At 33.0% G+C, this 26,793-nt stretch overlaps 1 protein-coding gene across 2 annotated transcripts in view; it reads left to right on the plus strand.

Annotated features, from left to right (window-relative positions):
- Window positions 1-26,793, plus strand: part of dac (dachshund family transcription factor) — a 442,638-nt gene that overhangs the window by 287,733 nt on the left and 128,112 nt on the right. For both annotated transcript variants that reach the window (XM_072540865.1, XM_072540866.1), the window contains exons 3-4: window positions 8,053-8,257; window positions 26,092-26,151. In XM_072540865.1, the coding sequence (XP_072396966.1) occupies window positions 8,053-8,257; window positions 26,092-26,151 (265 nt within the window). The remainder of the gene's footprint in view (window positions 1-8,052; window positions 8,258-26,091; window positions 26,152-26,793) is intronic.

Consider the following 26,793-nt stretch of genomic DNA (forward strand, 5'->3'; position numbering starts at 1 on the left):
ACTTTCTAGTTTCATTTTGCCCCTTTAATGATTGAAGCTCTTGCATAATCTGGTTTTCGAAGGTCCGATTTTTCCTTCGATGTATGCGTTTTTCCTCCTTCCTAAGATCTTTGTACATTTGCTCCTTATCCCGTGTTCTTCTTTGTTGCATAAGTTTATATGCATAATTTTTTCTTTTAGTGATCTAGTCTTTTCTAGATCTTTTCTTTTAGTGATTTAGTTTCGAACCAACTGTTGCTTGGAGTGGATTCTTCTGGTCCTAGGACGTTGTTTGCCGCTTCCTTAATTATTCTTCTACATATATCCCATTACTCGCTAGCTGTTAAATTCTCATCTGTTGTGCTTTCATGTTCAAGGTAATTTTGATACCTTTCTAGTGCACGGGGCTCTTTCAAGAGTTTTAAATTGTAGCGAGTACTTTTCTTGCCCTTTTCGTTTTTTGCATTTGAGATTCTTGCTCTTATTTTTGCGCCTACTAAGAAGTGGTCTGAATCTATATTAGCTCCACGATAAGTACGTACATCCATTAGATTAGAGAAGTGCCTGGTTTCTATTAGGATGTGATCTATTTGATTTTTGGTTGTACCATCAGGCGACGTCCATGTTACTTTATGGATATGCTTATGGGGGAAGTAGGTACTTCCAACGACCATGCCCTTGGATGCTGCAAATCCTATTATTCTATTTCCATTGTCGTTGGTGACGTCATGAGCACTGCATTTTCCGATGTATGGACTATATATATTTTCTTTCCCTATTTTTGCATTAAGATCTCCAATTATGATCTTGATGTCGTTTCTGGGACTTCTATCGTAGATGGTCTCTACTTCCTCATAGAATTGATCTTTGACATCCTCTTCTTTGTCTTCGGTTGGGGCATGTACATTTATGAGACTGATGTTAAAAAAAAAAATAAAATATAATACCTTTGATGAAAAGGATAGAAAGTAATCAACAAATAATAATATTTTTAAATTTGAAATATGCTGTTTTTTAATAATTAAATGATTCAATTAAACTGAATTTAATAATTAAATGTATTTAGTAGGTGGTACAAAATCTTAAAATGGCGAAAAAGTAAACCACAAGAAAACTTACAAATTTTGTTTTGAACAACTTTATAAAATCTAGATTAAAGCTGATAAAATAGATTCTAGCATAACGTTAGAGTAGCCAAGTAATTGAAGCAATGTATCTTTTGTAAATGCAGTTAATTTTGCAGTTTGTGTACGAAGAATTTTGCAGTAATGTTTTGTACACAAAGATATAGATATTAAACATAATCAAATTGGTGCATGGCTAAATATTTTAATTGGGGATGCTTTTGATATTTTGTAAATCTTAATACTTTTGAAAACAACTAGCGCATCTCTGATACAAATACACAAAATACCTGTGGAAAGTTTCGAATATTACGAAACTTTTGACAGTTCAAATTAGCCGAGTTAAATCTAGCTAAATATCCCTTTATCGTATATTCATCAATTAGCCTATATTTGTTCACTGCTGAACGTAGGCCTCCCGTAAAATTTTCCACCTATTTCTATCTTAAGCTTCTTGCATCCATAGAAGAAGAGGACGTCCACCGACCATAGTCGGTGGTCGTCCTCTGCTTCGATATGCCTCTTGCCTTGGTCGCCATTCCAGAATCTTTATGGTCCATCTATCATCCGTTATTCTGGCAACATGTCCGGCCCAAGCCCATTTAGCCATGGCTATTTTTTCAACTGCATCTGTGACTCCTGTTCTTCTTCTTATTTCTAGGTTTGGTACTTTATCTCTGATGGTAATACCTAATATTGATCTTTCCATAGCGCATTGTGTATCGTATATTATTACTTTTTAAATAAAGGTCTCTTCTCCTGGATGCCAGTTCTATATGGAGAAACTGCCAAAGAGGCGAGTGAGGTCAAAGACGTAGGAGTAATTCTACATAAGCGTCTTACATGGAACACCCATCAGCAGAATATCCCACAAAACAAGGCTTTTCCACATGCCACAAGTTTATTGAATAATAAGCCTGGGAATGTTAAAAAAACCTGTGCTTACATCTAACAGTTTGAAAAGAAGTAACATAACCTAAAAATTAAAATTCTTCTCTTTCCAAATCTTTAATATTACATTAGTTCAGGAGCTTACTCTAACAGGGTATCATGCCCAAACAGATGTACTGGCTATATATAACTGTAGTCAGCCTTACGATTACGTATGGCGCAATAACATGGTACCTAAATGCCAATAAAAGACCGCCAAAAAGAAGCTGAATAAGCTTCAACGACAAACATGTTTAATCATAATAGGAGTAATGTTGTCTACCTCTACCGCTTTCATCATACTTGACCTTCCTTCATTACATGCCATATCATAATATATTATCTATATCCTCTTTTTAATTGACAATATAAAATACTTTATTAAAGATGAGTAAAACACCAATAAAAACACCAAAATGAGGAGAAAACTATGATAATGGCATCAACACCCAACAATAGAGCCAGAAACATCGGCCACCAATTCACGGTTGATAACTCTACCTTTGAAGTGGTGGACAAATTCACATTCTTAGGCTCCCTGATCACCAAGGAGAACGTCATAACGGAAGAAATCAAGCAAAGAATAATCCTACCAAACAAATGCTATTTTGGACTGAGTAGACATATGAGAAGTAGAAACTTAAGCAAAAAAACAAAAATAACCATATACAAATTCCCTTATACAACCAGTGTTGACATGTGAGTCGGAGACATGGACCATTTCCAAGGCAGATGAAAACCTCCTGCTTATATTTGAACGAAGGATCCTGAGAAGAATATTCGGTGACATATGTGAAAATGGTGTTTGGAGAAGGAGGTACAACTACGAGATATATCACAGATATAAACATATATTTGGTGGTAAAGACGTAGTATCCCTTATAAAAATAGGAAGACTAAGATGGGCAGGACATCTACCAAAACCACAGCAGAACAACCCTCCTAGAAGAATCCTTATGTCATAACCTGTGAAAGTAGAAGTAGGGGTAGGCCAAAACTCAGATTGAGGGATGGTGTAGATGAGGATGGTAGACAAATAGGTGCAGTAAACTGGCAACAGTTGGCAATGGATAGAACTGACTGGCGTAATAGACTTGGGAAGGTCGAGGCTCTTTTATAGGGCTGTAGCACCAATGATGATGATGATAAAAACACTAATAATTAGAAGAACAATGTGGGTTTCATGAGGGGCGATTGTATGTGAATTATTAGATATTTATTTATTTAAAAAAAATGTACGAAATTAAATACGAAGGACGAAAAAGAAGTCCTCCAATAACTTGGAAAAAAAATATCATGTAATTCGTATAAGAATAAATAACAAAGATATGTAACAGTTTGTCACATATGGGGTGCAAAAAAAGACAAACTTTTTTATTTTTAATTTTAATGAAAAATATTGTTTGCGATTAAAATTTTGTTTGTATGTACTAAAATCCCCTAAAATGAAATAAAATTCAGGTTTTTGAAAAACCTGCTTTATTTTATAGTCAATTTTATGTAATCGCTATGAGTATGCACTACATTGATATATACGTCAATAACTTAGTGGGTGACGTTTACGTCATTACCGAAGCAATAGTATTTAAAATACAATAGTACAATAGTCATACAATAGTAAATGTCTGGACTGGCGGCCGAATTGCATTCGCTTTACTATTTAGGGTCTAGAAAAAAGCCTAGAATTAAAAAATTCTAGGAAAAAAAAATAAAAATAAATGTGTCAGATATGAAGAGATGGAGAAGTTTAGAGTATGGAGAGGAACAAGAGAGGCTATGAAAGCGTTTCTTTTTATAAGCGATATAAAAATATAAAAACAACACGAACACAACGATCTTAATTCAAGACATTCTTTTATGTGATATTTCGTTTTATTTTAAAACAAATTGAGTCCGGCCCTGTAGAGATATAAACACAGCAATGTTTGTAATTTTATTTAGCAGACGTGAAAGCTTTGACAGCAGTAATGTGTAGCTATTAAGTAAAATGTATATTTGAATAGAAGTTGTTTTGAGGGAGGACTTATTTTACTGCTATTAATCAATAAATTGGTAAAAGCAGTGCTGTTGACCGTTGCTTTTGTTTCACTATGCGACAAGAAGGGTAGATTCAAAAAGCACGAAATTGAATAATTTCCACATGTACTTTGACGGCGCTTTTGACGATTGGCTAAAAGCTTTCTAAAAATTCAATTTTATACAACGACACTCACGTTTCCTTGTGACCTGTCACATACAATCATTGTATTCGTGTATAAAGCCTGATTGTACATATATATTAAAAATTCTTATAATTACTAAAACTCTACACTATTCCTATTAATATACTGTTTATTTTATGAAATTTTGGCGGTTTTAACTTACAAGCTGCTTAAAAGTTCTATATAATGTGGCATCTCAAGTTTTCAATACGTCAGAAAACAATGTTTTCATTTGATTGTGATTGGATATTAATTATCATTCTTTCTCCTTCTTAGTCGATCTGTCGTCGTTTCTTTATTTCCTACTATTTTCATCAACATTTTTTCTGTTATAATTGTTAGGAATCACATTTAATTGATCTCTTTGTATCTTCTTATTGGGCTAGTTTCAATCCAGATATTTTTTCTGCATTGAAAGTAAATAGAATCAGCATTTATACAGATAGCCAAGCGGCTATTCTAGCCGTAAAGAACCCACTTAACAAATCAAACAAAAATCCAGTATGCAAAATACTGGATCCGCAAAAGATTAAATAAAGGACTATTAAAATGTGTGAGCTTTTAAGGAGAATAAATATAATTGGATACAGCAAACACTTTAGAATATATACAAAAATATAACGTGGCATCATGGTGGTATCATCTTGTGGTAAACAATATCCTGTGAGTAATTCGTGCATGTAATCTGTTACGATCATTTAAATTACTCTGCAAAGCAAATAAATAGCAACCAATCTTTCAACTGTACCTACAATCGAAAAGCAATAAGGAACAAGACAGTTAGTTCTCATCCTTTCCGTCCAGTAGAATACGATATTTATGTTGGTGCCCATATCTACGACTGTGAGAGAAGCGATTTGGAGCACAGCAGGTGGGCGCGAGCGCTCCCCTGCGGCTCGCCCGTGACCTACGTTCTTGCCACCCTCATTAACAGAAAAATCATTATGTCGAAGAGATAGAAAAGAATCTGAAGTTATCGCTGTTTTAAGATATAATTATCCCAGTCGAGAATTGGTTTACGATTCGGGTTTATTCGCACTTACATATTTACGTCGTCGATTATCGTCCAGTTATTGCTGTTAAGTAGAATTGAAACTGGAGGTGGTCTTCTCTTTATCAGACGGCAATTTCTAATTTGAAGCGGTGTTTTTTTAATATTAGAGCATTTCAGCTTGCAATGTCATGATAAAAAAATCAATTTTTACATACTTATAACTGAATTTTCATAATGAAATTAATTTTATTTTGACAAAAAAACCTGTGAGCTTTTATATATTGATGTAACAAGTTTGATAATTTTTATTCTAGTAATAAGTTTGACCAGTTTTTAACATGTAATCGCTTCATTTTCTTCTTCTTCTTACCTAACCTAACCTTACCTAACCTAACCTATTTTCGTTACGGAGATTGGGAATTATCATAGCCACACTAACTTTCGAAGCTGCTGCTTTAAAGGGTAGTTTTGAGCTGCAAACATACATTTTCTTAGATACTTTAGACAAGATATTCGTCTTCTTCTGACACTCGTGCCCTCTTTTTTGACTTAGATTATGTGCCGTAAGATGCCGAATTTTTCTCCATGCATTATATGTCCCAGATATTGGAAGGTTACTTTTTCTATTGTTCTTTCAAATTCTTTATAGTTCTTTGTTTTTCTTAACACTTAAACGTTCGTAATGTGATTCACCTATATCTTCTGATATTATGGGTGAATATATTCTTAAGAGTTTTGAACGTATGTGACATAACACTAACTATTCGGTAGTTTTTGCATAATTTTGAATTCGCCTTTAGTATAAATATTAATATTGATTTTAACATTTCTCGGGAATGATTTCTGTTGTGTAACTTTTATTGAATAATTTCACTAAAATATCAAGATTGGTATTTGGTATGGACCGGAGATTTATTAGTTTTTGATCTCAGATTATCTTCAATCCCGGATTCTATGTCTCCTCTTAGACTATTCATATAGGAATATTCGTTTTGAAATAATGCCTCTATGTATTTCATCCATCTGCGTAATTTTTGTTCTGTTTCCATAATAATCTTTATCTCTCGTTCTAGCAGTATCTTTGTTAGTTATTCCGTTTTCTTACTCTAGTAAGTTCTTTGAATTTTTAAAGCAAAGTAAAGTTGTTATATTTGTTTTGCAAGCCTCATATACCTCCCTTGTTTTTTATTACATTTTTAACTGATAGTAACATCCAGTATTTTCTCCATTTTTTGAGGCGCCGGTGTAAAGAATTTGGTTGTAATCTTTGGTATTTATTGCTTCTTAACATAATTGTCTAAGAAGACGGCTAGGAGTTTCTTCTTTTTTACATCGAGTTTGGCTTGTGTTGAAAGTAGGTCGCATTTTGGCCTATCGAGGAATATTGAAGGTACTGATGGGGTAATTATTGTCAAGTCTATATCTGCTAACAAGGGTTTTACTAATTGTGAAAGAGTGTACACAGGCCTGTCTCGAGTCTTCAGTTCTTTCAGGAACTTAATGTACAATATTGAGTAGTTTGGTTACTAGATTTTGTGGATTAACGGAAACTCTAGAGAAATAAGAAGAGAGTAGAAGCTGACGTCGTATGGAAAGGAGAGGTTCGAAAGATTCAATGCACATGCTTTCGGTGGAGCTAGACTTAAATGCACCTAGATATATTCGAAAGGATATCGTTTGTATTGAATTTAGAGATTTAAGATAATTATTGCAGGCGGTCATGTAGAGCATGCTGCCATAATCTAATCTGGAGCGAATAAGAGCTGTATAAATTCTCAAAAAGATTTTCTCTTCAGCTCCCCATTGGTGGTAGGTTAGAGTTTTTAAAATGTTTGTTCTGTTTAAACAGTTGCCTTTAGTATTTTCAACGTGATATTTTTATCTTTTAATCTAGTTGAATTTTGACATCTTTCTAGATTGTAATTGATCTGTTGTTTCAGCTGCTTTGTTATTACTTTCTCTTTAACTTTAACTCATCTATAAATATTGCCCGTATTGCGTTTGGGCACTATATTTTATTAAGATAGATTAAGTCAACCTGATTTTTGACTGCAATCCTTATCAACTAGTGACTTCTATGTATAGAGGTGTATTTTATTCCATTTATAATAGGTATTATTTAGTACTAAGTCACGTTCTTGGGAGAATTCGATGAGACGATCACTTCTGTCATTGAGAATATTAAGTTGTATGAAACTTCTATGGATCCACTTAAACCTTTACCGATTGTGACACTTAAATCTCTGATGACTACTATCATTTCTCTTGATTTTTTAAGTTGTAATGTCTTTTCAAGTTCAGTGTAAATTTTTTCATTTTTTTCTTGCTTGTTATCAGCTTCCTTTGATAGATGATAAATTATGCTGGGGAAGAAGGGAAGGTACCAAGATTTCAGCGATCATTTAAGATTATATAAACAAATCAACCCTCTAGTTTCCTTTGCTGAAGTAAAAAAATTTTAAGGATCATACATCATTGTCTAGTGAAATTTTAAAAACATTTTGCGATAAGAAACAAATCATTGAACGGTCTAAGCACAACGAGATAGACTTGCCTTTATAAAATAAAACTAAATATTATATAAAATATATCATTTTGATACAATCAGAACTGTATCGGAGACGTAACTCGCGTATTAAAGAAAAATATGCTATTGAAACGAGAGACATCCAATTCGATTTCTGAATGGGTAAGGCGTGTGAAAGAATTACTATTTGGTGACCATCTTAAAGGAAAACAACAAATCACTTTAAAATTTTTTAATTATATTGGCTTGCAAAAAATATTAGTTTTACTTGTTTCTTAATCTCTTTTTTTGTTTCAGATATGTCACGACTAGAAAAATCACCTTTACTGGCCAACGGTTACAATCATCCTCCTCATTTAAGTCACATGCAGTTTATGCAATTGCCTCATCCCGCTGCCGCACATTCAGCACTATTATCACCTGCCATGCCGCACAATTTGGCAAGGCCCGATGGTTCCGTTATAAAGAACCAAGGCATGCCTACCATGGAAGCCATTGCAAGGTAAGACACTGATTGATAATTATTATTATTATTATGTTATTTAACAAAGGCTGCTTAAATGGCCCCGTTTCAAATTTGCGCGACAAAATATTGCCTTATTGGTATTTGCTATCATATTTAGATAAAAATAGAAAAGAGAAATAGTTGAAATAGATGAATATATAGTGTTAGGGAAAATGGGCAATAAAATACTCTTTTAAATATTAAAATTGGTGTTTCCTGATTAAAAATTTTAATGTTACACAAACCTATAATTTTGAAAACAGTCATAAACAAAGTTGGGAAGTATAAACGTTGTGCTCACATTTACTGCTATGTGATTTTTACCCAGACATATATTTTCTTTCGTGAACCCAATAAAACACGGCTAGCAACCGTTGGGTAGGGTTTATATTACAGAAAGAGATACAGTAATATCTTTCCTAATCCATTGTAAGTGAAAATTGGATAATTTAAGTGTAAGTTAGAGGCCAAAAGAAGTCAAGTAATCTTCTTAAAGCGGCGAGAAGACGTACGACGACGGTCTATCACCCTCTTCGCGATTAACCCCCGGAAGTTTCACCCTCTGTCTTTTATTTTTCTGCTATTTACCTTTCACGATATATACAACCTTATTTACTTTCCAGTTTTAGTTCGCTTCGTGAAAAACTCCCTCGTAGTCGTTGTTTACCAGGAGCATAAATATACGTTACGAAGATTTTTTAAACGCTTTGCTTTATAGTGTTATATATAACGCATTCTATACTAATGTACAGCTGCAAAATAAAAATATATATGAGATAATGGAACAAAATAAAGAAGTAAATAATACTTTAACTCATGGATGCCATAGCTAATTATACATTTCTCCATTTGCTTCTATCTTGGGCCATACCAATACTTATCATCTTTACAGACACACATAATTTCCTATATTATCAGCTTATTTAAATAAGTACTCTCATCCAATGCTATTGTATATACTCGTTATTATTTTTCTCATTTACTAACATTTAATGAAGATATTAACTTAATATAATGTTAAACTAACAGTAATAAAAACAAGGAAACTACCTTGAAAAAAGGGGTGCAAAAGGTTTTCGTACTGTATCTCATAAAACTATCTACCCTACAGAAAATGTTAAAAAAAATTATTTGTGACAAATTAAGTAAAATGAAAAATAAATAAGTTATAAATAAAAATAACTAAAAATTTTTGAACAAATTTCTATTGGGCCTTATAACTTTTTTTGGTTATTTTACAATAGAATTTACAATAGATTTGTTTAATTTTATTAATTTATCTGGGTTTTACAGCGCTCAGAAATTGACCGAGTTTTTGAATACTCGTAAGAGTACGGTAACACGAACCCTTAGGTTAGTAGTTTTCTGTTATGTATATATTTTTTTATTCATATATTTTATCATTTTCTTAACATGCCTGTTATTATTAATTTTTTATCGACCCTTTCCCCATCACCTATGATGTAGCGTTTGGAGACACGTTTTAGACTGACGACAATTTCCAGGCGAGATAACCTTGAGCATAATTATATATTTAAAAAGTTGCTTTCCAGCTATTGTTTTTTTATTTTATTTTATGGTCCAGGCTGCGGTTCAGCATTTAATTCAGTATAGAAGGTGAATATTTGTTGAATAACGAAAGCTAGAATGTAATTAATCTTCCAATTCATTTTCTTCGAATATTTTTGATACTTCCATAATGTTATTTCACGTTTCACCAAAACAATTGTTGAAAACTGCAGAGCATTTAGGGTTTGCTTTTCGGCAACCACACATACTTTCACTTTCCCTTGCATCCGAAGAAAATTATTTTTAAAAGTTCGTGAGATGCTGGAGTTTTGGAAGTTTATATTGGTATCCAAATTTTTTTATACTTTTTTCAGCCCCAACCTTCTGGATCACTGTTTTGTTTGCCTAGCAACAACTAAACATGGTGTTAAACTCGGAGACTGTGGAAACGGACTGCATCTTTTGTTGGAGGAAGCGATGATAAGTTAAATGTATGTTTGATCATTATTTTGGCGAATCGTTTGTATCTCATGCTATTCAGAGAATGATCTTTATTTCCACTATATAAAGTAAACAAGGAAAGTTCGTCAGCGACAGTTTACAAAGATCGCTTGACTTTCTCACTGAGAAATAACGCTGTTTCGGTAGCTAACTCAGGATGTTTCTGTAAAATTTTGATGAATTGAATTCAACATCCTCTACTGTTTCTTGAAAGATTTCCTCAGAGTATTTGTTAAACAGCAAGGATGATAGTATACATCCCTGTCGGATTCCCCTACCTACCTCCTACCCTACCTCTGTATGGATAGACGATTTTTGATTCCAGTAAAGATTGCTAATAATTTTTAGATCACAAATGTTTATTCAAATATTTGTTAATATCTCCATTGGCTTGCCGTGTTTTACTGTATCTAACGCTTTATGGTAATTAATGAAGCATGCATAAATATCGCAATTCAAATCTCTACATCGTTGAAATAGCACTTGTATACTAAAGAGAAGTCTCTCTTTTACCCACTGCGTTTCGAAAACCAAACTGTGTGCGGCTGATTTTTTCTTCGCATAACCTATATATCCTTTGATGTATGATTTTTAGAAATAACTTTAAAGTGGAGTCATTAAGCTAATGGTAAATACGGATTTTGTTTTCTTTGGTAGAGCAATAAACGTTGACTTCAGCCATGATCTTGGTATTCTTCTTCTTATTGCGCCGTCTCCTTTCGAAGATTGGCGATCCAAATGGTATATATATTTCAAAGCCATTTCAAAGCCATCTATTCTTTTTTCTTTGTATTACTCCGTTTAAATATATGTCACTGAATATTTTTGCTAGTCGTTGAGTACCGTTGGTGTTCACCATATGCGTTTTTAGGTCCAGGAGCTTTGCCATCTTTTAGTTTTGATATTGCTTTTTACACTTCATCTGATGTGATTGGTAAGTGGTCATTATATGTAGGACGGAATTTGTTCGGACCTATTATCATCAAAGAGTTCTTGTATGTACTTGGTCCACATGCATATTTCTTAGATTTTTATCTGTGATGATGTTTCCTGTTAGCTAGCTGTGTTGGATCTTTGCAGATCAGCTGCTTCTTTTACCTTTTTATACATACTAAATGTATCTTTTAAGCTGCTCACATTGTGTCGCATCCTAAAAAAGTATAGACAAACAGTAAATTCCCTGCAATGACATCAGTATATATACAACTTAAAGAAGGACAGTATAGTTGATCCGACTTACACCCTTTTGAACAAAATACGTTAGACTGCTTCCTTCCATGTTGGAAGGAAGCAGTAATGCAGTGAGCAAGACAAAAATGTTAATGCCCTCTGCTACAATAGTCACAGAATCGTAGGAATGGGATGCAGCAAGCGCAGAGCTTAAGTGTATCTACATCTGATTCAGCCTGGTCGACACTTCAACCCACATCTGTGTTCTTTTTATTACCAACAAAATTTATCTTGAGATAATGTTGGTACGGTGCTTTTATTAAACTTTATTTCTGCCCATTGGTGCTTTTTCGTGCACCGCAAGCGCTCCCATGATTTTGTTCTTGCAATATCAGGGCTTTCGGAGTAGCCATCAAATATTATACTTGCAGATAGTCCATAATGTTTTTGTAAATATTTAATATTCTTCTATAGAATGTTGTTCAAAGTCGAATTCCGATCCCCAACCACTTTATGTAAGAGATAACCACCATTGATAACAAAATGGCTTCTGTGACTGTTATTAAAGGATCGTTGTACTGGTGTAAAGGCATTAAACAAAGATGGCTTAGTACCTTTTCTCATGCTATCCTCAGCAAATATTACCAGTGGAAAAGGTGCTTATTATATTCATACTTATGCCAGATATTGTTTGATATCACCGACTGTTTCTCTCAAAATGCATACAAAGTAAGGGATTGATGACGACAGGAAATTTTTCACTTCAATAATACTAATCATAGCACTGAAGGGAAGAACCTTAGATTTGCTATGAAATGGTGGTCGTTGAAAATCAGATCCAATTATTTCACTTATTCATCTCTCTTCTATTCTAATGGCGCCAATACAAATTAATTCGGGGCGATCTATGGTAAAATCATAAGATTAGAGTACACTCATATAATCAGGAAATGTACGCTGATTAGAAATTATTGTAAAAATCACTGATATTCTAAGTTTTATGGTGAGAAAAGGGTCCATAATACATTAATAGTAACATAGGAATGTTAAGAAAATCATATATTATATAAATAAAAAAATATATAATAGAAAACTAAGCTTAATAAATGGTTAGTTTTTTATTCTTATAAGTATTCAAGAACACATTAACTTCATAGCGCTGCATAATCAAGATAAATTAATGATATTAAACAAATTTGCAGTGTAAATTACTTATTGAGAAATCATCTATAAAATTACTTTGATATTATTTTATTATAAAATGACCAGAAAACAAGTTATAACGCTCAAAAAAAATTTGTTCAAACGTTTTCAGGTTTTTTTCTTTATAACTTTGTTGTTTTTTATTTTGCGATAAAAAGTAATAGTACTAAATTTGTAGACAATTTAATTTTCTACAAATAATGTCGTATAAAATTTTCTGTAGAGTTGCTAGTTGACGAGATACAGTGCAAAAACCTTTTGCAGCAGTTTTTCCAAGATGGCGGTCGGCGAAGAAGGGTGGCGAGCCTACAAACTTAAACATAAGCTTATACTAACCCACTCTAGACATTAAAAAATAGAATTGTGTCCTCTGAAAAATGCAACCCTAAATGTTTAAAAATTTTCGATGGACTAATTATAGAAATTATTAAACCTATATTAGAAAAATATCCTATGATTCCGGTACCAATACTTTTATTGTATTTCTGTGATTGTTTTAAAATATCAACTATCTTGTAAAGGTAAAAAGTTTTTAAACGGCTACTTTCGAGCGTCTCCCTGATCTGGAAACTAATTTCAGCCGAGAATCCGTAGATAATCCCATTGTTTGGTAATATTAAATATTGCATTAAGTTGAAGAACTCCTTCCAACTTACTAAGATTTGCCTGGCGCAATCTTTGAACTCAAATCCTTCAACTCCAGAGTTAAGACACGAAAGGGTGTGAGGATTAAGTCCGAACAAGGCGTAGCGTGCTGTTGTATCTTTCGCTTTGCTGGACTTATAACTTATGGCGTTTAACTTCCCGATTATAGATTACAGCGTGTTATACAAGAAATTTTGGGCGAATGTCTAACATTGTTACCTTTATTCACGCCTAGTAAAGTATTTATGAGCTAGATGCAACATTTATAATGCTGTAAAATACTGTCTTAAAGTTTTTAAGTTAATACGAGATATAATATCATTGAAGTTTTAAATTTAGAGTCTTGTATTTTCTTCAATTTAGATCTAAATTAAAAAAAACTAATATTTTTAATAATATCTGTGACTGCTCCAGTAATTACTTTTACTTTACGTATTCTGGTCTGTTATATCAAACTTTACGTAGTGAGTTCAAATCCTTTGAATATAAAAAAGATCGCTCTGAATGACCGTGTCATTTGCATGCAAAGGGTCTAGCTTTGTACAGGGTTTGAGCGAGCAGCTAATAGTCTCTACTTTCCAGGTATGGCTTTAGATTTACAAGATTTACACTGACTAGCAAGCTATTGAAAGTTCTCCACATATGATAGGGAAGTTTGCTATCAGGTGAGAGTTCTTCCCAATGCTCTTGATGTATACCTTATTTTCATTCGGTAAGACGAGTTCTTTCTGGTAGATCTTGTCAAATTTTCGTGGATCAAAAATCTTTTCTTTAATAAAAAATTTTTGTTAAAATCCTTTATAAAGGTATGTAAATTAAAAAACCCAAACGGGCTATGTCATGAAGACAAAACGATTTCTGGAATCCATATTCCATCATCAGTGTCTAGGTGTACACGTTTTGAGCCATTAAATATCTGGGTAAAAAGCCGTTAAAAGTTATAACCCGGTAGACGCTTCATCTCAGGACCAGCAACTTCATGTGGAGTCTTGCGTTGCCATGTTATCATATCCACTGGTAACTTTAACATCCCTATATATAAGACTAAATAATGTAAACTAAATTGTAACATAACTTTTAACGGGTTTTTACCCAGATATTTAGTGGCTCAAAACATGTACACCTAGACAATGATGATGGAATATGGATTCCGAAAACATTTTGTCTTCATGACATATCCCGTTTGGGTTTTTTAATTTATATACCTTTTATAAAGGATTTTAACAAAAATTTTTTGTGATACATGGTATACAGCCAGCTACAAGAACTTAGTTTCCTTGTGGATTTTCTTTAATAATTAATTTATGTTTTTATTCTGTGGACTGGTATTATGAAGTAAATGGTCAAGGATCTTAATTTTTTTCCACTTGTTTCGCATATATAGAACCTTCTATTCTAATATAGGGGGAACGACACCAACGAAAGTGTGCAACTTAGTGATGGGTGCAAGTCTTAGGTAACTACTACTGTCTCTTGAATAGCTATATCTATATGTATAATAATTGTTAATTTTGACGAGAACACAAGATCCGCTCCATCAAAAAAACCATGTTTTCTTCTTCTTTACGTGCCATCTCCGCGACGAACTTTGGTAATCATCACTGCTATTCTAACTTTTAACACTACAGCCCGAAATAGTTCAGTTGAGCTGCATCCAAACCATTCTCTGAGATTTGTCAGCCAGCACATCCTTCTTCTACCTATGTTGCGCTTTCCTTGAATATTTCTCTGCATTATTAGGTTTAGGAATGCATATCTGTCACCACATGTTATATGAACCAGATATTGTAGTTTTCTTATTTTGATGGAATCCAGTATCTCCCTGCTGCTCTCTATTCTTCTTAGTACTTCTTCTTTGGTTATTCTGTCTGACCAGGAGATTCTCAGCATTCTTCGATATGTCCACATTTCAAATGCTTCCAACTTATTCAGACATTGTTTATTTAAAGTCCATGTCTCCACACCATGCAAAAGAACAGAAAATATATAACACTTTTCTACTCGTACTCGTTTTCTAAGATTTAGGCTGAGATCTCTACAACATAATATTTGTTTCATATTATTGAATGCACTTCTAGTCTTTTTTATTCTAACTCCAATTTCTTTAGTATAATCGTTTGTTTCATTAACGTTTGCCTCTAAATAGTTATAATTCTGAACTCGTTCTATTGTCTTTATTTACGTGTAGATTGATGTATCTAATATTTTTCTTTGATATAACCATGAATTTTGTTTTCTTTATGTTTAGTGACAGACCAAATTCTTCACTCGCTGCAACAACCTTCTCTAAACTTCTTTGTGGATCTGTAATATTTTCTTCTATTAGTATTGTATTATCAGCATATCTAATTTCACGTTTGGTCAGGCCATTTATTTTTATAAAATGATATAAGGTTTAATGCTCGAATAAATGAATTTTAAATAAATATAAGGTTGAATGCTCGAATAAATGAACTTTGATCAGATAAAAGGCATATATCGAGCACAGTTTAATTAAATCTTGCCCAAGTACTTTCGATCCCTAGATCATCTTCAGGGGCATCTGAAATAAGCCAAGAAACGTTTTTTTTTTAAAACCAAAGAAATTGAATAACTTCGATAAAAACTCGAAGTTTTATGGTTGAAAAAAGGTTTTTTATATGATTAACGTTTATAGACTTACTTCGTCAATTGTGGCCTATCCGGCAAGAACAAGATGTCATAAACATAAAATTGTACATTACACTACACTACAAATAGACAAACAAACACTTTAAAATAATTTAAGGGAGGCTACATTGCTTGAAGAAGTCGGAGACAGAATGGCTCCTGATCTAACGGAAATGTTGGGGTGACATGTGACAAATGACAACTTGGATGAGCAGTCACAATCATAGATATGTGATCTGCACCTTTTACAATTCTATGAAACTAAGTATTGACCAAAAGTCCAACTGACACTACTATAGGAGATCACTGATGAAAAATAAAAATTATATAGAATATTTTTAAGTAAATTGAATAATCCAGATCTCACTTTGCATATTCATCACAATGTTTTCTTCAACCTACTGCTTCAAATAACACCAGATATTTCTCCTTCACCTACATTAGCAGCATTTCCAATAAAATATCTAAACTTTTTACTTCTACAATCGATAACATCAAAATTTCCTTCAAGTCACACAACACCTTAGGTTCCTTCTTAATCAACACCAAAGATAGGATGAACACACTTGACAAAAGTGGTATTTACAAATTAAAATGTGATGATTGTGATGCCTCTTATGTAGGTAGAACCATTAGAAAGTTATCCACTAGAGTTTCAGAACATTTGAAAAGACCAAACTCTTCAAGTTTTGGTCAACACTTATTATCCAGTAAACACAATTTTAACATCAACACTGGTTCATCTATCTTACATGACATTAGTAGAAAGAAAAACTATATGGAGTTGGATTTATTGGAAGATTTGGAAATTACAAGGGAAACGAATGAAAACTCTCACTGTCTTAATACTCAAATTAATTTAAATTGTACTAAATTTAAACCTATTTTTAAAAACTTTATTACAGCTTCACCTCGTAGGAGACCCAGCTCGACTGTTTAGACTTCCTGCACTGAGCACATCCATAGTAATTTTATAGTTATACCATTGACTGTGGGTTCAACTGAACTACTTGGATTACACCCCATTTATATATTTTGATTTTCAATTATTAGTATTTTAATTACATAGTCAGATCTCTTCCTATCTATATTACAGATAGTGCTTGGTAGACCATTTTATTGTAGTCAACCACCCACTGTTTAACATATTGTTTAGTCCGCTTCTTGCATTCTTACTTTTCGTCTATTTCAGTTGCTCTCAAACTAACACCTTAATTATTACAGACATGTTTGAGTGTGAGATCTGGATTATTCAATTTACTTAAAAATATTCTATATAATTTTTATTTTTCATCAGTGATCTCCTATAGTAGTGTCAGTTGGACTTTTGGTCAATACTTAGTTTCATAGAATTGTAAAAGGTGCAGATCACATATCTATGATTGTGACTGCTCATCCAAGTTGTCATTTGTCACATGTCACCCCAACATTTCCGTTAGATCAGGAGCCATTCTGTCTCCGACTTCTTCAAGCAATGTAGCCTCCCTTAAATTATTTTAAAGTGTTTGTTTGTCTATTTGTAGTGTAGTGTAATGTACAATTTTATGTTTATGACATCTTGTTCTTGCCGGATAGGCCACAATTGACGAAGTAAGTCTATAAACGTTAATCATATAAAAAACCTTTTTTCAACCATAAAACTTCGAGTTTTTATCGAAGTTATTCAATTTCTTTGGTTTTAAAAAAAACGTTTCTTGGCTTATTTCAGATGCCCCTGAAGATGATCTAGGGATCGAAAGTACTTGGGCAAGATTTAATTAAACTGTGCTCGATATATGCCTTTTATCTGATCAAAATGAATTTTAATCAAATAAAAGGCAGATGTTCAGCACAATTTATTTATTAAATCCTGCCCAAGTACTTTCGCTCTTAGAGCATCCTTAGGGGCATCTGAAATAAGCCCAGAAACGTTTTTTCAACTAAAGAAAATAAATAAATTCGAAAAAAAACTCGAAGTTGATGGTTGACAACGTTTTTTTATGTAATATAACGTTTTAGACTTACTTCGTCAAATTTGGGCTATCCAACAATATATTGAGAATGCCATAAACATTAAAAATTATACATTAACATAACACGACACAAGGACAAACAGTTTAAAATTTAAAATAACGACGAAGCTACATATTGGTTGGCATCAGGACAGAGTGGCTCCTGGTCTTAACGGAAATGTTAAAGTGACATACTACTACTACTACTAAGGATTTCCACAGTTTTCACTGTCTTCTTTCACTCAACCGTTTTCTCCAATTTTTCCTGTCATTCCAGTCTCCATGTCGCAGGGTTCTTTTCTCCATAGCCTCGTCGATTTCATCTCTGAATGACCTTCGGGGTCTTCCTCTCTTTCTTCCTCCAATCGGGCTCCATTCTGTGATTTTGTTTATCCAGCGTCCTCTGTCCGCTCTTTTGACGTGGCCGTACCAGGATAGTCTCCAGTCTACCAGATAAAGTGACATCTGACATAAATATGACAACTTGGATGGGCAGTCACAATCATGGTGAGGTGATCTTATGGTTGGTTCATAGGCAGGTGAGGTTGACATTTGGATCGGAGAGGCTATGCGTTGAGCATCACTATCCCTTACATCCCCTCATTAGGGGATTATCGTTAATCTCTCATTAATTAAAACCAGATCAAGGTAATAATGAATCTGGTTCTAACTAATATTTTGCAGGTAAATCAAATAAAAATATGTTTAAAAAATTTAAATTTTTTCATAACCTTGTGAATTAACATGGAACTGTCTTTAATGTTGAACGAAAAAGGTAAATCTGTTAGACAAACAAATATTTTTGCGTAAAATCTGCCCTGCAAATGAAATATATAACAAGAATTGACTCTAAATAACTTTATAATAAGTATTTTTTAATTCAATTTTGAACTTGTTTTATATTTTCATTACTATACTTCGTTCAATTTTAAGAAGCTCGAGGTAAACAGTTTCAGCCACGTGATCAGTGGGTGTACCGTGTCATCACAACTTGTCATTGGTTGGAAATTAAGTGCGAACCAATGACAAGCTGCAACGACACGATAGACTCACCGACCACGTGTCTGTTTACCTCGAGCTTATCTTGAAATTGAACGAACTATAAGCAATTTACTTTTCTACTTTTTATGCTGTTCAGAAGAGTGAACCATTGGCTATCGAGTATCTAGCGATAATCCAAAACCGTCTAAAATTCGTGTAATATACTTTATATACTTGGTATTATAGTTACAAAATAAAAGAAACTTATTTGTTTTATTTTAATAGTAGTGTATTATTGTATCGCCACAACCACGCCTTGGCTTGCTTTGTTTTCGCATAAATTAATATTTTTCATAATTTTTACATGACGAACAATCTATTAAGGCCAATCGTTCAACTATAAAACACAGTCGATAGGTAAATTGTTTAGATTTAATAAGTAATAGCAGCGAAGGAGAACTAACTGAAATAACTCAAAACCTCGTCAAGCAGTCATGCATTATAAAATCGCTATTTATAGATGGATAGTTTCAAAATTGCTATTTATTGATGAAAATTGATGTTCTCGATGATATTTCCCCAAGCTAAAGTAACTTTTAGTAAAATAATTACTTAATATGAAATCCATTTAAACACTGAAATGCAAGTTGAATGAAATAAAAACTTGATTTTGTATTTACTTTACGTGTCCAGTTCAAATAATTATATCTTGTACATCCAGAAAAGAGCAATCTGGATGAAATGCAATGCAAAGTTTCTCCAACAAAGGATAGCTGCTAAGTAGATGTGTTGAATCTTCTATCGCCCCACATTCACATAGGGTATCGGAGTCAGCAGAAAACAGTCCATATTGGCTTTACACTTCAATATTCCGACTCTCAGAAGATTGGGAGTTCTCCACACAGGGTAAATAACAATGTTACCAGACGAAATTTTCTCTCGGAGATTCAGATTGCAAGGAACAGCTTTTTTATATTTGGCAAGACGAGTTATTTCTGGTGTATCTCGCAGATTTATTGATCTGTCAGAAAGCTTTTCCTCAATTTGAGTCTTTATGCGGTAGGTTGGTAATCGTGGAGTGGATGTCGCGAATCTGAAGTTTGTGTTTTTTGTTCCACATCTCTAGCTATTTCTCTTCGGATAACAGGTGGACCGTGGCCATCAGTAACATAGCCAAGCACAAAAATGAGTAGAGAGTAAAACTTTAGAAAGAATTGGCAAGTTCTAATACTTTGGGTGCACTATAAATAAAAAACTAGCCAGGGATGTAGAAATAAAAATATGAACAGCGATGGCAAGATCAGTAAAAGGGTTAAATTCCTCAAATACTAATTCCAGAGGAAAATTACTTTAAGGTTAAGACTCTATTAACCCCGAACAGTACGATATAATACTACTAACAACCTTTGTACTACAATCAAGCAGCCCATATTTAAATTGAAAACAGTTATACTCAAAAACGTGAAGTACGAAAAGACTACGTTTTGCCACTGGGTTTATTTAATATAATATACCTCTAAGAAATATTTAAGAAGGCTTCAAATAATGGAAAAGAAGGATTAAGAATAGGCGAAGAATTCCAGCAGAAAACTTTACAGATTTCCAAAATCAACCTAGTCAAAGAAGGAAGTTGTGGAAGGGATCTCAAAATTAACTTTTTAAAAACAAAATGGATGGCAGTTGGGAAGGTGAATATAAATCGTGTAAACTATTTGAAATACCTTGGCAACTGGTGGAATTTAAATGGTAATTCTTCTTCTTCTTCTGGTTCCATGACCGTTATAGGTCGTTTGATATCCATGTTGGCTACCATATTCGCTAACTTGACTTTATTTAGCAGCTCTAAATCATGATGTAGTCGTTTTTCCGTACCATTGTCTTTGATTTTTCAGCCATTATGTTTTTCTACCAGGACTACTTTTATCTTGGATATTTCCTTGAATGATCAGATGTAAAAGTTTATATTTTTCAGGGTATCTCATAATGTGACCGAAGTATTCCGTCTTGCGTTTCTTTATTATATTGACTAATTGTGTTGTTTGGTTCAGCCATCTAAGCCTCCGTATTTCTAACTTTGTCTAACCAGGCTATTCTTAGTAGTCGTCTGTACAGCCACATCTCAAAGACTTCCAAGGGTTTAAGCATATCGCACTTAAAGTCCACGCTTTCACTCCATACTGTAACAGTAGAAATATATAGCAATATGTTATTCGAACGCGAAGGTCAATACTAACATCGTAGTTGCAAAGCTTATTTTTACAAAAGGAGCTCGAGCTTGTTCCCAGATACACGAGTTTCTCTACTCTGTCTAATATAACACTAAGACTTTTATAACGTCATCCTGTATATAATTTGGTTTGATAACCGCTATATATTTAGTTTTCTTAACGGTGAGTTTTAATCCTTACTGATCACAGATTTGTTTTATTTTGTTAATTATATTTTAAAGGTCTTCTAAGCAGTTAGTCAACACTAAGGTAACGTCGGCATATCTGATATTGTTCATGACTTCACCATTTACAATAATACCTTTTGTTGTCTCTCTCCCTTAAGGCTTCTTTAAATATTTCCTTTGATTACAAGTTAAAGAGTAAAGGCGTAAAGGCAATAAATCGTATATAGTTTTGTCTCACTCCTCTTTTTATATTTATTTTATCTGACAGTTCTCGTTCAACTTTTATTTTTACCACTTAATGCGAGGATAGTTTTGTAATTATTCGTAAATCTTTATCGTTCGATCCAGATGTTTTCTAGTATGTTCTTAAGGATACTGAACAAGGCTTCTCTTGTACCCAAATCGTAATTAAGTATTGCTAATTCTCTTTTTAATATCGTGAATGTCTGCTATGTATTACTCGCAGAAATAATTGCAAAACGTATTGTGAGAAATGGACAAACAATATGAAATAATAAACACGTTAAAAATAAGAAAGTTAAAATATCTGTGACAGGGGACAGCGATATGAAGTTCTAAGATTAATAATACAGGGAAAGATAAATGGAGGAATGAGTATAGGAAGGATGAGAGTATCACGGTTGAAAAATTTAAGGGACTGGTTTAGATATAGTTCAATAGAACTCTTGAGAGCAGCGATAGATAGAGTAAAGATAGTGATGATCATATCCAAACTCTGATTGGGAAACGATACCTAAATATGATATATCACGTTAAGATATTTATAAAGTATTACTATATTCTTTTTATTTAAAATTTCATCTTTAAGTAAAGAGACACACATTTTAATTGCTTGACATTAATGTTAACTAAAATACCAAATCGCAGGCGAGAAAACAAAGTTAAAATTTTAATGCAGCAGTGACTTACCCTATATTGAAAGTAGGCCTTTCTCGCTCTTCGTCTATATCTATATATACCTGCGAAATTAATCATGGCGCTTCTTTGTGACGTGTACACGCATTCGCCGGCTCAGATTTGCATTTTAATTACGAGCATCGAGCGCTGAAATGATAATGATGAGTCGAACAACCGTGTAAACAAGTAGACTTCTTCTTGTAGACTGTGTACGTTTGTAATATATACAACGTTGTTGCTAATACAAGAAAATTTAAGAAGTAGTTTTCATAGATTGGCTATCGCGAAGTACAAGCAGAAACGATAAAATTACAAATATGTAACATGAATAATAATAAATAATAACTAACAGTGAAAACAGTTGCTTTTCCATTAAAGGAACGACGAGTTTCCGTATCAATGTATCTTTTACTAGAGAACTGTTTCATGTAGTATCGCGGTTTATCAATAAAATAACTGTAGAAATTTAAATACATCTTTTAAAGTTCTTTATAAAAATAATGTTTTTTAATCATTTTTTGTAAGTAAAATGCTTATGCCAAATGCTTATATTTACATTGAAATAAGTTAAGTCTAGAATTCTGGAGTCTTGTACTTGCTTTTATAGTTCTAGTGAGTTGCATCTCCGTCTGTGGTCTAGTGTTTGAAGTAATAAAAGATATGGTTGACTGTTTTATATTCTCTGCTACAGAGTGTGCAGCTTAAGTTTCCATAAAGCATCCACATTAGAAACAGATGTTCCTTAACTGGCAAATGTCTATGAAGGAAACCTGTTATGATTCTTATATTAGAGTATCTTTCATTATGATAAATAAAAGATACCGTAATGCTGCTGAAAGCATACCACGGAGCAAACGTGGTCATAGATCATAATCCAATTATCGCCAGGATTACACTCTTACTTAAAAACATTAAAATACATGAAAGAGTCCCTACAGTAGACACAAGAAAACTTAAAGAACCCAACGGAAAAGAATGCCTCCAACACGAACTGCACGTGAACTGTAGCAAACTGAACATAGACACCAATGATATTGACCAGCACTGGCATAGACTAAAACATTGTCTACTAAAACTGTGTATAGAAAAATTTAATACTTCTGCAAGGAAAAGAGGGGTATTGTGTGGCACACAATGTAAGAACAAAATTAGCAATACATACAGGGAGACTAACCACGAGAACAGAACGATTATATATAATATGCTTTCTATCGAAATACTAAAAAATATAGATGAGAAGCACATTGATGTCTTAGTGACTCTTTTTAACCAAATTTATAGTTTAGACGTCTTACTCAAAAACCTGGTTGACCTTAATCTTTATTTGTCCCACCAAAAAGAAAAATGCAAGAAAATGCGGAGATTACTGCAACTTTTTCACGTGTGCAACGTACACATTGTCGTGATGGTCACCAACATTCGAATTGGATAGGCACTACAAGAAGAAGACGAACATAGACATTATGAAACACAAAACATCCGAAATGGATAGGCACTACAAGTAGAAAAAGAAGGACGTAGACATTATAATGTAAACATGCTTCGTCTCGTAATATATAATGGTTGGACCGGACCATCATATAATAAAGGTTACTTCTTTCAGTGCTTCCATCTTTATTTATAAAACAAATGGTTAATATTTTTACATACTAATTTTTAACATTTAAAATAGTACTTAATTAAAGTCGAAGAGAACTACATCTCGACCTCGAAGTTGTCGGCAATACTTAATAACTCAATTTAACAACCCAACCCTACGACCCAACTCTACAACTTAACTTTTAATTTTATTCTCAATTCATTGTTTACCATTTTTCTATTCGTCGCTGCATGGCGACATGATGAAATAATATTGTCATATATAGGGAGGCCACCAGCTTGGATTACTTGCAACTATGCCAAAATAATGTGTTTGCTAAAGTTTTGTTTTTACTAAACTTAACCCAGTTAGGGCGTCCTCGATTCTTGATAAAAAACAATTTCAGTTACACAATGAAACATGTAAAAATATGACTAACATTATTTATAGAATATATATAAGAATTTTAATATAACTACAAATAATATCACAACATTAAAGAATAACAACTTGGGTCTCGCAAAGGTCTAGGAATATATGGGGCTCTTTTTTTACTTAATCTATTGATTCAAAGATGCCTGGATGTCAATCAAGATATATAGCATTCGATAAAGTACGACATCAAGAATTAATTAATGTCCTGAAATCAAAGAAAATAGACTGTAATAAATGGCTGTTAGAAGAAATTAAAATTAAACGTGCAATGAGACAGGAATGCGTATTATCGCCAATCCTTTTTAAAGTCTACTCGAAAGAGATCCTGAAAAAAGTTCTTGAGAGCTTTAAACTGATGACCAGAGTTGCAGAGTATGAAAAAACACGAACTTTATGAGAATGTTAAAATTCAACGAAATTCAACGAGAATCTTCTAATAGACGGAACAAATGTCGAACGAGTAAAAAATGCATATCTGAGAACAATGATTAATTCCACAACTGACTACTTCCAGGAAATAAAAATTGGCAAAGAAAAGGCTCATGCAAACTTTAACAAAATTTGGAAGAGTGCTATGCACAAGAGACTTAACGTTGGAGCCTAGAGTTAGGTTGGCGGGATGCTACGTTTTTTCGATTTTGATGTATGGAATGGAAGCTTGGACTTTTCATGCAACATCAATGAAAACACTGGAATCATTCGACTTGTGGATGTATAGAAGAATTCTAAAAATATGGTGGACAAAACATGCCACAGGCAAAGAACTTCTGAGAAAGTTGAATGAAGAAATGGAAATTTTAAACAATCAAAATAAAAAAATTTGAAGACCTCGGACACATTTCACGTGAACAGAGATTCACCTTGCTCTAACTGATTATCTAGGGAAAGATCCAAGGAAAGGGCAGTCTAGGCAGACGTAGATTATTAATGCTGCTCAAACTGACAGAGTGGTACATATATAGATCAGCCGTCTCTAAAGTTCCAATAAAGTTATGATTCTGAGCCGATTCCTACTTGTTTTTCGTTGTGTTTCAGCCTTTTTAGCGGATGTTCATCCAATTTACATTTTGCCATCTACTTGACTGGGTATAATTTCCTATTAAAGTTTATTGTGTTCACATCTAGGCTTTTTCCCATCACGAACGATGCTTTTTGGCACGCCTTTTTAGCCGGCTCTGAATTGTGAACGATCTGTATCTTGTGAATGATTCTCTTTCGGCAAGTTCATCTTTCATTCCAAGTGTTTTGTTGGTTTTAACATATTATAACTCCGATACAAAATGTCTATTTCTCCATGAGTGGGTTTGTATTTTTCATTTTTTTGGTATCGACCAGAATAGCTTGCCAAAGGTTGTAAAAATGAACAAACAATGCTTAAGATCACAGCTAACTAACTAAAATGTTACTAAAAAAAACATATTCCCTATTTATCTAAATTTGATGAATTATCTTTACTATTATTTAAATACAAGATGTCTTGATTAGTTTATAATAAAAATGGCAAGAAAATATAGCCGGAGCTCATAAACCAAAAATTATAAAATAGGCTCACTGCAAACTACATCCATTATTAAACGTGGCAAACAAAAGCTTAAGTGCATACATAGTTCAACGCAAGCTACAATGATGTTTCCTAATTCTAAATGGAACACCAAATCATCAAACAGAACACGAAGGTACAGTGAAACCTAGAAAAAACTTATAAAGAAACCCTTTAAAAGATCTATCTCGAAAATCGTTAAAAACAGAAAAATATAAATAAACACAATAGTTGTTTTAGCATCTTTCCTCATTTATTATTTTTACTTAGAATAGAAATGATATTTACTATTTTAATTTTTAATATTATTCTTAGGTCTGGAATATGGGAAAATTGTCGGGCAGCTTATGAAGACATCGTTAAACATCTAGAAAGGTATGTAAAATATAATAATTTAATAATGAATAAAGTACTCCAGGCGGATTAATTATGTAGATAAGAAAATGTAGAGGATTTGATTAGGCAATTGTTACTTTACCAAAAAAAAAAAAAAAAAAATTCATGACATCTTAACTACCTACTTTTTTTCTATTTCCTCTACTTTTCGGTATACCCTGCAAAACATACCAATTTGGGACAGCCTGTACAACTTCTGACTTCTGACATTGATTCTTAAACGTTTTTTTGAACCGTTTTATTAATGAATTAATTTATTTGTTATATATTAACCAATAAAACATTTTTATTGTATTTTGTTGTAATTTTTTAAAAGGACACACCCACACACACACACACACACACACACACACACACACACACATATATATATATATATATATATATATATATATATATATATATATACATATATATATATATATATATATATATATATATATATATATATATATATATATTTCATTGTGGGCAGTGATATATGAGGGAAATTAAATACTTTTTCGTTAAACTATTAATATTCATAAAGTAGAAACGAAGCTTGCAGATGTCTGCGCAGTCTGAAATAGAAGATTTTAACTCTGCCGTCTCTCATGTCAGACTAATTGCTCGAGTTCGTGT

Source organism: Diabrotica undecimpunctata, chromosome 8 (genome assembly GCF_040954645.1).
Source record: "Diabrotica undecimpunctata isolate CICGRU chromosome 8, icDiaUnde3, whole genome shotgun sequence".
Lineage (NCBI taxonomy): Eukaryota > Metazoa > Arthropoda > Insecta > Coleoptera > Chrysomelidae > Diabrotica > Diabrotica undecimpunctata.